General features: G+C 36.8%; 2 protein-coding genes across 3 annotated transcripts; both read left to right on the top strand.

The window, feature by feature from the left end:
- The first annotated feature begins 3,625 nt into the window (after positions 1 to 3,625).
- On the top strand, positions 3,626 to 5,805 carry LOC107954362 (ribosomal RNA small subunit methyltransferase). The gene is made up of 2 exons (XM_016889898.2): positions 3,626 to 4,146; positions 4,288 to 5,805. Exons 1-2 carry the CDS (start codon positions 3,832 to 3,834, stop codon positions 5,020 to 5,022), a joined length of 1,050 nt encoding a protein of 349 aa, XP_016745387.1. The 5' UTR covers positions 3,626 to 3,831; the 3' UTR covers positions 5,023 to 5,805.
- A 1,172-nt stretch (positions 5,806 to 6,977) lies between these two features.
- Positions 6,978 to 15,631, top strand: LOC107954361 (DNA mismatch repair protein MSH6). Of its 2 annotated transcripts, XM_016889896.2 has the most exons (21): positions 6,978 to 8,087; positions 8,472 to 8,565; positions 8,941 to 9,046; positions 9,125 to 9,178; positions 9,255 to 9,329; positions 9,543 to 9,611; positions 9,736 to 9,819; positions 10,208 to 10,402; positions 10,591 to 11,135; positions 11,219 to 11,348; positions 11,549 to 11,640; positions 11,753 to 11,931; positions 12,004 to 12,206; positions 12,307 to 12,408; positions 12,745 to 12,907; positions 13,180 to 13,469; positions 13,543 to 13,680; positions 14,050 to 14,129; positions 14,220 to 14,319; positions 14,562 to 14,691; positions 15,169 to 15,631. In XM_016889896.2, the coding sequence occupies exons 1-21, from the start codon at positions 7,217 to 7,219 to the stop codon at positions 15,411 to 15,413; spliced, it is 3,945 nt and encodes a 1,314-aa protein (XP_016745385.2). In that variant the 5' UTR covers positions 6,978 to 7,216; the 3' UTR covers positions 15,414 to 15,631. The 2 variants fall into 2 exon arrangements, with proteins under 2 accessions (XP_016745385.2, XP_016745386.2); XM_016889897.2 differs by lacking the exon at positions 9,125 to 9,178.
- The last annotated feature ends 177 nt before the right edge of the window (positions 15,632 to 15,808 follow it).

The following is a 15,808-nucleotide window of genomic DNA, read 5'->3' as shown; positions in this document are numbered from 1 at the left end:
TACATTAGAGCCTACCCTAGATTCATGAGCTTTCGTGAGTTGAAGGGTATGCTTACTACTATCTTATTCTTGTTAGTTTATAATCTATTCGTTTGTTTATATTATTTGATTTTTTTTAAATGCGTATATTTCTATTATATGCTAAATTTTTGCTCATGTCTTTTTTTTAGGTTTAATGCAAATGGAGATATTTTGGAGAGATGAAATGGATATAAATGGAGAATATTAAAAACTTAAATGTCAATTATGTGTTAATTCAAGACTTATGTAATGTTTTTAATTATGTAGTGATTCAAAAACTTATGTAATAGTTTTAATTATGTAGTGATTTAAAGATTTATGTAATGCTTTTAATTATGTAGTGATTTAATTCGGGTAATTCGGGTAATTTGTGGGTAATTCGGGTAATTTGGGTAATTTTTGGGTAATTCGAGTAATTTGGGTAATTCGGGTAAGTCGGGTAAGTCGGGTAATTCGGGTAATTTTTAACCAAAAATGAACAACACATATTTTTCAGTTAATTCAGTTAACCGACCTTATTAACCGAAAAAAATTTCGGTTCGGTTAATTATTTTAAAAAAAATTTGGTTCGGTTAACGGTTAAAAAATTTGGGAGGTTGGTTAATTCGGTTTTAACAATTTCGGGTCGGTTAACCGACTGAACACCTCTATCTAGCGCTGTGAAAGTTTTTCGTGACCAAGCCATTTCGATCCAACCTCCGTAATGTTAGAGTATGCCCAAAGATCAATCATGGGATGGTTGTAATAACATACTTGATTTATCATGTTTATTAATATAAGGCGTTACCATTATTATTTCAGTTTCTTTTCTGTGTGTATAAATAAACTGTTTTATAATAATGTCCTAAGAATAATATGATTATTCTTAAAAGATCCTTAGTCAAGTATTATTGTTAGATAGGAAAACGATAATGCATTAAGACTAACATGTAGTTGATTGATGATAAAGAGTTATCATTGATATGGAATGTCAGAATCGATGCATGAATATGTGTGTTAGAGAACAACATATTGGATTGACCCATTATGAGTATGTTTCTTGGATTATTATGTAATTGTCACGACATTACTCATAGTGATTAATATGTATATGATCCTCAGACTTGAGATCATCATAATCCCAACATCGTGAGTAGTATATTTTGATACAGTCAAACGTACATCGTAACTGGTTGTTCTATAAAGGCTGATGTTGAATATACCACAATCGATGTAGAGGGATATGGTTGGTCGATATAGAATAAGTCCCTCCTACATAATGGGAGTAATATCTTGGGCCACTTGATTAAGTGAGACTAGAAATGCATGGCCATGCTCAAATAAGTTGATATGAGATGTCATATTTATTTGTATATTGTAGTCTGCTTAAGGTATCAAGGAACATGGAATGGACTATACAAGTGTGACTATTCCATGACTTGTGTCCAATCCAGAGATAAAGGACTTAAGAATTATTGCATAAAAGGTTAATCATAAAAAAAAGGTTATGTCGAATCATGATCTCTTGTGACTTAGGTAGCAATGATGCATTGCTAGATGCCACTCATTGTTTGTAACATTGGAATCGTTCTAGTATTACTGCTAACGTTACAGGAACCTACAGGGTCACACCCTATAATTGAAATGAACGGAATAAACCATAGTTGGTATTATTTTTGGGTTTCGCTTGAATTAAATTAATTATAGAATTAATTTAATTCGGTAATCAAATTTCCAACACATTATGTACAAGTTTGTTGTACGCATAATGAGGACATGAATTTGGTTAGCATATGAATTCAAATAAATATACGGTTTACCGAAATTATATTATAATTAATGTAATTATAATTTTCGGTTTAAAATATTATTATATTTATTTAATTCCTAAAAACCCTAAAATAATAGGATATTAGAATCCCGTTTTTCTTTGTTTTTGGTCTAGCAGCCGTCAAAGAAAAATTACTTTCAAAACCGTTTTGGGGATTTCTTCATTTCGTAGTCAACTGGGTGGATTACGTAGAGGTCGGAGTCTCGATAGATTGCGGCTTGGTTCGATTGTAGATCAGACTACACATTGTTGAGAAGTTGCTGTCTACTCAGAACAAACATTAGGTAATTTCGTAACCCTTTTTCACCCCAATTCGTTCCTCACACATGGACCCGTGGTTAGGGTCGCCGATTATTAAATTTTCGGCGATCCAACACGTAAATCGTCTCCGGAACCGGCCCAAAAGTTCACCACATACGCCTCGCCAATCATCAGATTGAATAGACCCGGTGATAATTGACCCATCCACAAGTAACCCCAACTATAAATGAATGTCCTCCAGAGTGATAATACACTTGCCGCATGGAAGATTGAATGTGTGCATCTCAGGTCTCCACCTCTCCACCAACGCGCTTACGAGTTTCGGGTCCAACTTACACACCCGTCCTACAAGGGCCACATGCCAAAAATCGGCTTCCCTCAAGTATGTTTCAATTAACGGTGATGGAAGATCGGGTAAATTACGAATATAGCATTGTAAAATGGGATCTTCCGCCTACTTACGTAAAAAATATACAAAATATTAAGTTAATATATAATAATGAAATAAAAAAAAACAAAATTGAAATTTATTAAAAAATATTCTTACCATTTGCAATTGAATGACGAAAATGTGATTGTCATCATGATAGATTAGAGAATCGACCATTGCTAATTATATAGAACACAAATTAATTTAAAAAAAGTATTTTCAGAAAGTATTAATAAAAAATTAATAGAAAATATAATTTAGATTTTTTTAGGGTGGTTTGAGAATTTGATAGAATTTTATGAGAAATGAGTATTTATAGTTTTTTTTTCGTTGGGGGTAATGACTATTTAAAATAGCCGTTGGAAAAGTATCCGTTGGACGTAAAACGCTTCTAGTCGACCCATACCTGTAAATATTCCAAAAATTAGCCTATTTCGGTAATTTTGAAAAAAAATTGGTATTTTTTGGTAATTTAATCAGAAAATAATTTACCATATATGCTTAATATAAAGGGTAAACTACAAAAATAGTCACATTTGTTTGTCTCAATTTACATTTTAGTCACTTATGTTTGAAGTATTACGTTTTAGTCACTTACGTTATCGTTTTGTTACGAAGTGATCACTCTACCATTAAACTCTGTTACCTTTCTAACAATAGTGCTATGTGGCAATCCAAATGGATATTAAATGCCAACTTGGATGCCTAGTTGTTGGGATTAAATTATGTTTTTAATTAAATAAATTTAATTTGAACTGCCACGTAAAACGTCCAAGTTGGCATTTAAAACCTATTTAGGATGTTATGTAGGATTGCTATTAGGGAGGTAACAAAGCTTAACGGTAGAGTGACCACTTCGTAATAAAACGATAACGTAAATGGCTAAAACGTAACATTTCAAACATAAGTGATTAAAATATAATCTGAGATAAATAAAAGTGACTATTTTTATAATTTATCATAATATAAATTAGATGGGATAATTTTGATATTTAATAATAAAAAATTTCAAACAATAATTTCATATATATTCTTTTAAAATTTGACATATTCCGCGAATTTAGCCGGTAATTATAGCTAATATTTCACATTCATTACTCTATCGGGGCCAATTGCAAGCCTAATAGGCTAATAGAGCGGGCCTGCGCCAACCAAAACCCTAGCTCTAGATTTGTAGTTTATATTTTTAATAAAAGATATATTTGCAGTCATAAACTCAAAAACCCTAAAAATCGAGTTTCGTACTGATTTGAGTGATTCCCCACTCTTGCCTCTGCGAATCAATTTACATTCATAGGTGATATTTGTGATGGCGGGAGGGAAGATGAAGAAAGATAAGCAAAAAGGGCCGAGAGCCCCCTCCAATCACTACCAAGGTGGTGTCACTTTCCACAAATCCAAAGGCCAGCACATCCTTAAGAACCCTTTGTTGGTCGACGCTATTGTCCAAAAGGCCGGCATCAAACCCACCGATACCATCCTCGAAATCGGTCCCGGTACTGGTAACCTTACCAAGAAGCTTCTTGAAGCCGGCAAAATGGTCATCGCCGTCGAACTCGATCCTCGTATGGTCCTCGAACTTCAACGCCGCTTTCAAGGCACCCGTTTCTCTAGTCGCTTAAAGGTATCCCTTCTTTTTTTTTTATAAAAAAAATTGACCAAATCTCAACTTTTAGGAGCTTTAATAGTCAATTACCTGATGAATTTGAATGTTCTAGAATTGGGGATTTGACAATGTTGTATAAAATGCTGAATTTTTTTTCAGGTTATTCAAGGTGATGTTCTGAAGACGGATTTGCCCTATTTTGATATATGTGTGGCGAATATTCCGTATCAAATATCTTCTCCTCTTACATTCAAGTTACTGTTTCATCAGCCTGCTTTCAGGTGTTCTATTATTATGTTCCAGAGAGAATTCGCAATGCGACTCGTTGCTCAGCCTGGTGATAATCTTTACTGCCGGCTTTCCGTCAATACCCAATTTTATGCTCGGGTTTCCCATCTCCTCAAAGTTGGGAAGAACAATTTCCGGCCTCCACCTAAGGTTGATTCTTCTGTCGTAAGGATCGAGCCGAGGAAACCACGCCCTGAAGTGAATCATAAGGAGTGGGATGGGTTTATAAGGATTTGTTTCATAAGGAAGAATAAGACACTGGGTTCCATTTTCAAGCAGAAAAACGTACTGTCACTCTTGGAGAAGAACTATAAGACCTTGCAGGCGCTGCAAGGCTCACAAAATGTTTCTTTGAGTGGGAATGATGATATGGAGATTGCAAGATTAGGCAATGAGAGTATGGAAATGGATGATGGAATGGATGATGACATGGATATGGAATGTGATGAAGCAGAAGGAGAAGGAGAAGTGTCTGAGTTTAAAAATAAGGTTATAAGTGTGTTGAAGGAAGGAAAATTTGAGGAGCAGAGAGCATCCAAGCTTAGTCAGGAAAGCTTTTTAACCTTACTCTCTATGTTCAACAAGGCTGGCATACACTTCTCTTGATGCAACCATGCTTTTTCTTTTGATAAACGGTTTTGTTCATCTTCCTTAGGCAATAGGGGTATCCAATTTTGTTTTGGCTTATTTGTTTTTATCAGGTTAACTTAATTGAGAATGTATTTATTTTGTTTGTTGGAAAGTATTATCATCTAACCAAGCTGTACGCATTACATGCATTCATGCTCTTCTATGTGTCACTATTTGACTGGTTATCTCCTATGATGAACATGAGAGCTCAGAAGTAGTATTCAGCTATGTCACCTGTACTTTAGGTGTGTGAGTGTGTATCCAACATGAATTATCTGGATTGCATGAATATGGGGTCGGAATTTGTGTTTGACATGGGTAAGTTCTAGCTTTATAATTGCCTACAAAATTTGTAGAGATTGTGGTGATGGAGGCAGTTAACCCCAGGTTAAAGCTTCAGTTGAATTTTATACCGTGAATGCAAAAGAGGGTCCATCTTTCAATGGAAGAAGGAAGAGCATATTGAAGGAATTCATTACCAAACACAATGTTCCCAACCATGTCCCTGATGAATTAGTTGAATGCTCATCCCAAGACGATGAAGTACCTAAGAAGCCTAATGTCTAGTCTAAAGAAACAAAGATGAATTAGTTAGTACTAATATTGATTGCTCCATAGAACCCCAAAAGAGGTATGGAATTCTTCTACTTTATTAACTTCTCCAATCTCTGGTGTTCTATATGAATCAACCACTTTTAGCATTGTGTTGGAAAACAGTTACATTTGAAATGATTCGCATAATTTTCGAGTTGTTCTGCATCGGATAAATTTATTTATTTAATTAAAATGTGTTTTGTAATTCTGGGATTCTATAATTTTATTATTATCCTTAAAATCAACCGTGCTTGTGCATGATACATATTGTACGAAGCTCACATAGAATCAGTCAAAACATTGTTCCATTTCTGGGTATGGAACATAGAATCAGTTCTTTTGCATTCAACGGATATTTTACCAAGATGAGGCTCCATACCTGTTCTTAAAGCATTTCCGTAGCCTCCGTGCCCCATGCCTCATGTTACAGTAGCAGAAGAGCGTAGCGATTTTAGAAATAGTCCCATAATTAGCCCCTTTTTCTTACTTTTAATAATTGGTAATTTCTAATTAAAAAAATAGAGGCAATTTCAGTAAAAACAAAATGTTTTTTTTTCTTTTAATTCTTTTATATTATCATCATCATTCTCAAAATTCCATGGTTGTTGGAACCACCTAAAATACCGGTCCGTCCGGACAGACGATTAACATTGTTTTTGTTTTGGTAGAATAAGAGAGTAATAGACTAGCAATTACCCTTATTCAGTCACCAACTTCATAAGCTCTACTGGTGGTGATCGGTATATCTGTAAATCCATTCCATATCCTCGTGCTAATGCTGCCATATGAACTGCTACAGCATTACCCTCTCGGTAAACATGCTGGACTTTAACCTCCCATGTCCGACGATGCATATTTTTTACTCGTACCACCAGCTCATGATGCAATTTCCGGTCCTCCCCATTAACCATCTGGACAACAGCAACGTTATTTACTAATATCACCCTTGCAAACCAGTCTCCCAAGCAGGACGCAAGCCTTCAAGCGCTCCCCACAGCTCAGCTTCTAAAGTAGACCATACTCTGATAACTTTAGAAAATCCCACAATACATCTTCCCTGACATCTCTAATGACGCCACCTGTTGTCACAGCACTTGAACCTATACATACTGCACCATCAGTGTTGATCTTGCACCGTCCATCAGGCGAATCCCACAATCTATCTTCCCTGACTCCTAAATGGTTTTTGAGTGAATTTTTCAAGATTGGCTGAACTAATTTTATGATTTTTTAATAATTTACCGCTAGGCCCATATGTTCGGGTTTTGAGGGCCTAATTCTGAATAATTTTGGCCCGTTTGTTTTTTTCAAAAATTATAAATAAAATTAAGAAATGGAGAGAGAGTGCGGGTGTGATTTACAGTTCAGAGAGCACACACACTGGCCAGCAAATTTGGTGGAATTCCCGCCAAAGAAAATCCCGTTGAGGACATTTTCCCGGCATATCCCGCCATCTTTCACTCTTTATTTTCTTCCCTTATTTCTACACTTCCGTTTCGACAGAAAAGTGATCACACTTCACCTTCCAAACTTCCCTCCCATCCGCCTCTCAATTTTTAATCATTAATCGGTAAAAATGGCACCGTCGCGTCGTCAAAGCAATGGCAGATCACCCCTCGTTAATCAACAGAGCCAGATTACTTCCTTCTTCTCCAAGAAAAACTCTTCTTCCCCATCTCCATCGCCTCCTCCTCTTGCCAAACATACCTCTAAACTCAACCCTATCCCTGGCCCTAAACCTAATCCAAGTAGAAGTCCCATACCTACTACTCCCTCCCCTGGGGAACCCAAGCTCAAAAAGCCTCTCCTTGTCATTGGCCAATCGCCTGCCCCCACTCCCTCTTCTCCCCTCAACATAACGTTTGGCGATGAAGTGGTTGACAAGAGGCTAAGGGTTTACTGGCCCTTGGATAAGGCGTGGTATGAGGGCGTTGTCAAGTCTTTCGAGAAGGTCTCGGGCAAGCATTTGATTCAGTATGATGATTCTGAGGAAGAGGAGTTGGATTTGGGGAAGGAGAAGATTGAGTGGGTTGAAGAAACCACGGGAAGGTTTAAGCGGTTGCGGCGAGGGGGTTCTTTGGGTTTTAAGAAAGTGGTGATTGACGATGAGGATGATGACGTGGCGGATAGTGCGAACGAAAAGAGCGACGATGATGATTCCAGTGATGAAGATTGGGGGAAGAACGCCGAGAAGGAAGTGAGCGAGGATGCTGATGAGGAAGATATGGATTTGGAGGATGAGAAAGAGGAGGAAGAAGAATTGGGGGAAGAGGAGGTGGGAATGAAAACATCGAAAAGAAAGGGCGGTGGAAAGACTGAATCAAAGAAACGGAAGGCGAATGGCGTTGCAAAACCGGAGTCCGGTAAAAAGAGTAAGACCAGTGCGAATGTTAGTACTAAGGAAGAGTTTAAGGTGCCTTCGGTGGAACCGGTGAAGAAGATTGAAAGTAAGTAACGTTGTTTTTTGTGTGCCACTCTTTTTTAGTTGTTTTTGAAATGGGAAATTAGATAACCAAATTCCTTTCTCCTTGAAAAATAAGTATTCCTCTTATATTGAATGTTTCGTTATTTATTTTCCTTAAATTATCACCTCTAAGAGGATTCTTTTTCTTCCTCTTTTTATCAATGTCCCTCTATTTATGTTCTAACTATGTAGTTCATTTGTTATTGCTGCAACTTACATGGAAATTTACTCTGCTCTGGCATATTTTAACTAGCATGTCGTTCAAAGTATTGGATATATAGCAGATTATGTTCCTGTCTGTCTTGTTCTTGTGTAATTTACCCGAACGGATGGTTTGAGGTCTGAATATGAGCATGTTTTGCTGCAGCTGATAAGGCATCTACTGCTGACAAGGCTTTGGTGGTTGATGAGTTAGAGAGGTTTGGGAAGCGTGAAGCGGAGAAGTTGCACTTCCTTGGACTGTAAATTCTTGCTTCATTCTTTTAATTTTCCTTCTGTAACATTGATTCCATAAAAATATAAGTTGACGGCATCTAGCTTTCTTTAAATTACTGCATCTTGAGGATTTGAAAACGTGCATCCAGGCTTTCTTTAAATTACAATATTTTACTAATTCTGCCATCTGGCATCTTGAACTAACTGGTACACCTGCCATCTGAACTATTAGATTACCAATTATTTAGTAAATGTGAGCTTATGGCATTGCCATACAGGTAATTTCTTTGGATATTGAGGCATGTTGTTAGTTCTGATGTAAATATCCAATACCATGTATTTTTATTATCCAATACCATGTATTTTTATACTTATTTTTTTTCTTTTTCTTTGTCTTAAAGTGAGGTGCGTAGAGATGCAAATAGGAAGCGTCCTGGAGATGCAAACTACAATCCAAAGACTTTATACTTGCCTCCTGGTTTCTTAAAGAGCCTATCAGGTTGCCAGGTAAGGGCATTTGATTCTCAAGTACTTTGAGATGCTTTTTTCCTTGACATTTGTAGGTTGACCCATGCTATCATGCAGAGGCAATGGTGGGAGTTTAAGTCAAAACATATGGACAAAGTTCTATTTTTTAAGGCATGTCATGGTCTGCCCTGATTTATTGTTGCCATTAATTTTAAAGTCATTTGACACATCATTGTTGTTGAAGCAGATGGGTAAATTTTATGAACTTTTTGAAATGGATGCACATATTGGGGCAAAAGAACTGAATTTGCAATACATGAAGGTATGGTCCTATCCAAGTTCTTTCAACTCAAAGTCTCAAACTGATTTTATTTATTTATTTGTGGATTGCCTTTTTTTTTTATCTTATCTTAGGCCATCTTCACAGCCAGGAGAAAGATAGAAAATAAGGCAGAAGCCCCTTGTTTATAAACTGTCTCCTTTTTCTTGGTCTTATTTTTTTCACTATTCCTCTTACATTTACTGTCGATTTTAGGGGGAACAACCTCACTGTGGATTTCCTGAGAAGAATTTCTCTATGAATGTGGAGAAATTAGCTCGAAAGGTTTGTCTGATGTGCTTTTATTCCAAGTTGTAGTTTCCATGCGTGTTTTGCCATGGTTAGATCTTTTTGATAAGCACAATCTGTTCTATGGAGGAAAGTTTACTTTATTTTATTGACGGAACAGGGTTATCGAGTTCTTGTAGTAGAGCAAACGGAAACTCCTGAACAACTGGAGCTTCGTCGGAAAGAGAAAGGTGCCAAGGATAAGGTATGTTGTACTATGCATGATACTACAGAAGATCGGCTCTATTTTTATTGGTTTTCCATATTTTACTTTTCCCCCAGATTGGCAATTTAATAAGTATGCTTTTCTCCATGCATTTTTTTGTGTTGATTTTTACTGTTGTCAAATATCTAATTGTCATGGTCCTAATAGCATTTTTAAATGTACAAGTATTCTTAGATGTGATGCTGAGGACCATTAACCATTTCCATCTGGATTCTAGCCAGGTCATATGATGGCTTGTTTCTGTCATTTTATTAACCTTATATCCATTGTTTTCTAGTATGCTTTTTAGAATTCTTTTCCATAATTTGTTAATTGTATGGGATGATATGGAGCTATATAACTTATTGATGTTTTTCAATATGTTTAGGTTGTCAAGCGTGAAATATGTGCTGTGGTTACCAGAGGAACCCTAACTGATGGAGAAATGCTGTCATCAAATCCTGACCCTTCTTACCTCATGGCAGTGACTGAAAGCTGTCAAAGTTCAACAAACCCGAATGAGAAGCGGGTTTTTGGCATGTGTGCTGTTGATGTTGCAACTAGCAGGATTATTATTGGACAGGTGGGGATTGTTCCTTGCATGATAATTGCTTAATATTTATCCTTTCTTTGTTCAAATCTGATCATTAGTCTTATTCCTCTGAATAGTATGTGTCCTTATCCAATGAGATTTACTTTTTCTGATTGTCTCTTGTTTGTTTTTTTTTAAGTTGAAAAGAACTGATATACTCTCTTGCTTCCATTTTCCAGTTTGAGGATGATTCTGAGTGCAGTGCATTGTGTTGTCTATTGGCTGAGCTAAGGCCAGTAGAAATTATAAAACCCACTAACTTGCTCAGTCTTGAAACTGAGAGGGCAATGCTGAGACATACAAGGACTCCCTTGGTAAATGAATTGGTCCCTACTGCAGAGTTTTGGGATGCAGACAAAACTGTTCATGAAGTCAAAACTATCTACAAGTGTATTAATGATCAATCAGCTGCTGGATCTGTTGATGTGGGTACAGGTGCTGCTAATACTTACGAGGATGATGAGTTGGGCTGCCTTCCAGCTATCCTTTCCAGTCTACTCAGAGCTGGTGTTAATGGAAGCCTAGCACTCTCAGCTCTTGGAGGCACTCTTTATTACCTAAAACAGGCTTTTCTAGATGTGACATTACTTAGATTTGCAAAGTTTGAGTTGCTTCCATCCTCTGGCTTCAGTAGCATTGCGCAAACACCTTATATGCTTCTTGATGCTGCTGCCCTTGAGAATCTTGAGATCTTTGAAAACAGCGGAAATGGAGACTCTTCTGGGTATGTGTGTCTTGTAGGTTTTTCTTAATTGTTTTACTTGCAAGTGCCAGTCTTATGCTTAGTCTGTTCTTTTATATGCATAGGACGCTCTATGCACAATTAAATCACTGTGTAACAGCATTCGGGAAAAGGTTGCTAAGAACATGGCTTGCTAGACCATTATATCATACTGATTTGATTAAGGAACGGCAAGATGCTGTAGCAGGCCTAAAGGTGAGTTTTCCATTATAGTTGTGACTTACATCTTGCAAACATTGATTCAAGCATTCAGTTGAATTTGTCTGAATAACTAATTACACAACTTTCAAGCATTCCATTAATCCTTGCTTTGATTAGTGTTAGGTCTTCATCAGAGTGTCTCTTTTGCTGATTTTTACTGCTTTGTGTATAATGTTGTCCTTTCTTCTATCTAGGGTGAAAGTCTATCATATGCACTTGAATTTCGAAAGGCATTGTCCAGGCTTCCTGACATGGAGAGGCTACTTGCACGGATCTTTGCTAGCAGGTAAACCTTGGATGAAAATGCAGCTCGTTCATGTGTATCCCATTCACCTGGTATGGGGAATATATTGAGCGTTCCTTAATAATATTTAAACTGTTGTTGTGCTTGAATGCAGTGAGGCTAATGGAAGAAATGCACATACAGTTGTTTTATATGAAGATGCGGCAAAGAAGCAACTTCAGCAATTCATATCAGCACTACGAGGTTGTGAATTAATGGTTCAAGCATGTTCTTCCCTTAGTGTTATTCTGAAAAATGTGGAATCTACGCAGCTTCATCATTTGTTAACAACTGGTAATATGAAATATATCCTTTTATATAGTTACTCAAAGATATCTGGCCTCTTATGTTTTTAATGCTGCACAGGTAAAGGTCTTCCAAATATCAATTCCATTCTTAAGCATTTCAAAGATGCCTTTGATTGGGTTGATGCCAACAATTCTGGACGTATAATACCTCACAAGGGAGTTGATCTGGAATATGACTCAGCATGTGAAAGAGTTAAGGAGATTGAATCTAGTTTGACAAAACACCTCAAGGAGCAGCAGAAGTTACTTGGAGATTCATCAGTAAGAATTTTGTTAACAACAAGTTCTTGGAGGTTCCAATGATATAAGTAGTTTAGTTCTTGTAATGTTTTACTAAACTTTGGTTTGATATCTGCTATAGATCACCTACGTCACGATTGGAAAAGATTCGTATCTATTGGAAGTGCCAGAAAGCTTGCGCGGGAGTGTCCCTCGAGATTATGAGTTATGTTCATCCAAGAAGGTAATTTGTTTTCATTGTTTGACCCCCTTTTTGGATTAAACTTAAGATATATTTATCCAATTGGTGGTAGATATCTTTTGTTACAAAGCTGTCATGTTATCAAGTATTGATTATAACAGCTGCAAGCAAGCTTTTTGCTTGGTCATATGTGTTATGCAGATGGGTTACGCTTTCCTCAGTTGCAATTTTCAAGTAGGCTGTTTGTATCTAGCCAGAGGCTGCAGATGTGTTATGCTTGTTATTTACTTTTTATAAGTGTGTTGCTTTGTACGTTGCCTGAGTTGCACAATGAAGTACTCATAATTTTGCTGTGTACCTCCTACTTGACATGCATAGGGCTTCTTCCGGTATTGGACTCCATCTATCAAGAAGTTCCTGGGAGAACTCTCGCTAGCTGAATCTGAAAAGGAGACGGCTTTTAAGAACATTCTTCTGAGGTTAATTGGACGATTCTGCAAGGATCACAATAAATGGAGGCAACTAGTTTCAACAACAGCAGGTATGCTTGCTCACTTTTATGCAATCTGCACTGAAGCTTGGTTTATTTATTTATCATTTTTTTGCCAATTTAATCCAGTAGTTTCTTGTTTTAGAGCTGGTTAGGTTTAAACTTTTTTTGTTCCCTGGATATAGTGCATACATACATCTATGCTTATATTTTAGCCAAATACTTTAATTTAGAACTGAGACTGCATGTAGTTACAGAAATTATAAAAGATAACGCAATACAGATTAATTTACTTAGCTATCTGAACTGGTCTAATTTTGCAGAACTGGATGTACTGATCAGTCTAGCAATAGCAAGTGATTTTTATGAAGGTCCTACATGTCGTCCTCGTGTCTTGGGCTCTTCATGCTCAAATGAAGTGCCGTGCTTTTCTGCAAAAGGTTTAGGACATCCTATTCTCAGAAGTGATTCTTTAGGCAAGGGTGCATTTGTCCCCAATGACATCAGTATTGCTGGTTCTGGCCATGCAAGTTTTATTCTTCTTACTGGTCCTAATATGGGTGGAAAATCAACTCTTCTTCGCCAAGTTTGCTTGGCTGTGATATTGGCCCAGGTAAATTTTTGCTTCTTGCTCATTGTAGAGTGTCTCATTGTGTTCATTGGCATTAATGTTGCCTTTTCCCCAGGTAGGGGCTGATGTCCCTGCAGAACAATTTGAACTATCTCCTGTTGACCGAATCTTTGTTCGGATGGGTTCCAAAGATCATATTATGGCTGGACAGAGTACATTTTTAACAGAGCTTTCAGAAACTGCATTAATGCTGGTAACTTATTCATTCTGATCTAAAGCAACCCTTATATGTCTATGTCCTGATTGCAGCAAATGTCTTATATGTGAAAGTTTTCACATCCATCTATGTTGCTTTGAATTTTCAAAAATTAAAAAAATCAAAAGAGGCGTAATTGATATTTCTTCACAACTGTTCTTGTCATCCCTCACATCTTGGTTTGTTTTCACTGGCACATGCCATTGCAATTTCACAATCTACATGAGCAGAAACAGTGTTTTATTTATTTCAGTTATCCAGATTATTTAAGTCTTGTCCAAACTAATCTTTTCCTTTGTATATGCGCTAAGTGCTATTTCTAAAATTTTAATATCTGTGAAAACATATTCATGATGGTTAATGCAGTCCTCTGCGACTCAACATTCACTTGTGGCATTAGATGAACTTGGACGTGGAACATCAACTTCTGATGGACAAGCCATTGCGTATGTTGCTTTCCTATTTAAGCACCTTTGCATATCTATCTGGTACTTTTGACTTAGTCACGGTTTCTCATTACTCAATATCTGTGACAGGGAATCGGTTCTTGAACATTTTGTACACAAGGTGCAGTGCCGAGGGATGTTTTCAACACACTACCACCGTTTAGCTGTGGACTATAGGAACAATTCCAAGGTGTGTCTGCTTTCTGTTGGATAATATGTTTTTTAAACTGAAGTTTATAGCATTTATAATTGGCAAATTATATTAGGTGCAAAGAGAGTGAATGAGATATTTTGAGTTGTACAGCATCAGTTTGAAGTCTTATCTGCCAATTTGTTGAGTGAAAATTTGTAAAATGCAGGGTTCATGGCTATTTTAGCGTCTGTTCAATTTCCTCAAGTTATTTATTATTTGCCTTTAATAAATTTTTACAGGTCTCTCTCTGTCACATGGCGTGCCAAGTAGGAAAGGGAGTTGCAGGAGCTGAAGAAGTTACATTTCTTTACAGGTTGACTCCTGGTGCCTGTCCAAAAAGTTACGGTGTGAATGTTGCACGAATAGCTGGTAAGGTTATTTGTAACTTTAGTTTCTCTTTGCCGAGGATCTACATGTGGATTTGTGGGAAATGGGGCCTCATTAGCTTCTATGTTACTTATAGCTTTGATATGTATAAATATAATATGGAGATTAACTTGAATAATGTGTACTGTGGGTTGAAACTATAAAGACCTTTGAAGTCCATTGAAGGATGTGGTGTTTAGAGTGTTTAGAGTATGATAGTATCAAGGATTCCATGGGGCATATCTCACCTACTGGGAAAAAATTTAGCTTTTTGTTGAATTTTCCTTGAATTTAGTTCATATTCTCAGATAATTGAAATGTGCATTAATCAATACCTTCTGTTATTAAGAACCTTTAGGACAAAAAGATGTAGATGTATTTTGTTGTATTTATCTAGATCTTTGTTTATAGAGAATCTACTGAATTGCAAAATTTTAGCATTTGCTATGATGAATGTCACCTGACTGGTAATCATTTCAGGGCTTCCTGACTCAGTATTACGAACAGCTGCCAGTAAGTCTAGAGAATTTGAGGCTGTATACGGGAAACACCGAAGCAAGGGATCTGAAGACAAGTTGCCAATGCAAAGTAGTCTTGACGAAATGGTAGTTTTTATTCAGGAACTGATCAGCCTTACACGCTTAAAGACATGCGAGGAGGGCACTTGTATTAGGTCATTGACTCAACTTCAACAGAGGGCAAGGATGCTTCTGCATCAACATTGATTGAATGAATCCATGTAATGTTTGTAATTTTTCCAGGGTCATTCATTTTCGGATATAGTTAGTGATGTGAATATGATTGTGACTAATATGCTATCTAGCATTTTGTAAAGTTTGGTTGGGCTAGAAAATTGGAAAACATATGAATTGGTAGCTGGAAGGTTGAAATGAGCTGACTAGTATTTTTGTACAATGCATTTCTAATGAGAAAATTTTGTTGACATGATTGCTCTATCTCCTTGATTGAAACACCTAAAACTGAAGCAGTTTGAATTAAGTAATTAGCAGTAATTGTGAAAATTTGGGTGATCAAGTTCAACATTGCTTAAAGGTTATAATGCTTGGCACTGGTTAAATGTAATATTGGAGGGCATGTTAGACTGGGTTGTGGAGTCCCA

The sequence above is a fragment of the Gossypium hirsutum genome, chromosome D07 (genome assembly GCF_007990345.1).
Source record: "Gossypium hirsutum isolate 1008001.06 chromosome D07, Gossypium_hirsutum_v2.1, whole genome shotgun sequence".
Taxonomy (NCBI): Eukaryota; Viridiplantae; Streptophyta; class Magnoliopsida; order Malvales; family Malvaceae; genus Gossypium; species Gossypium hirsutum.
This window is presented reverse-complemented; position numbering and strand designations above follow the sequence as displayed.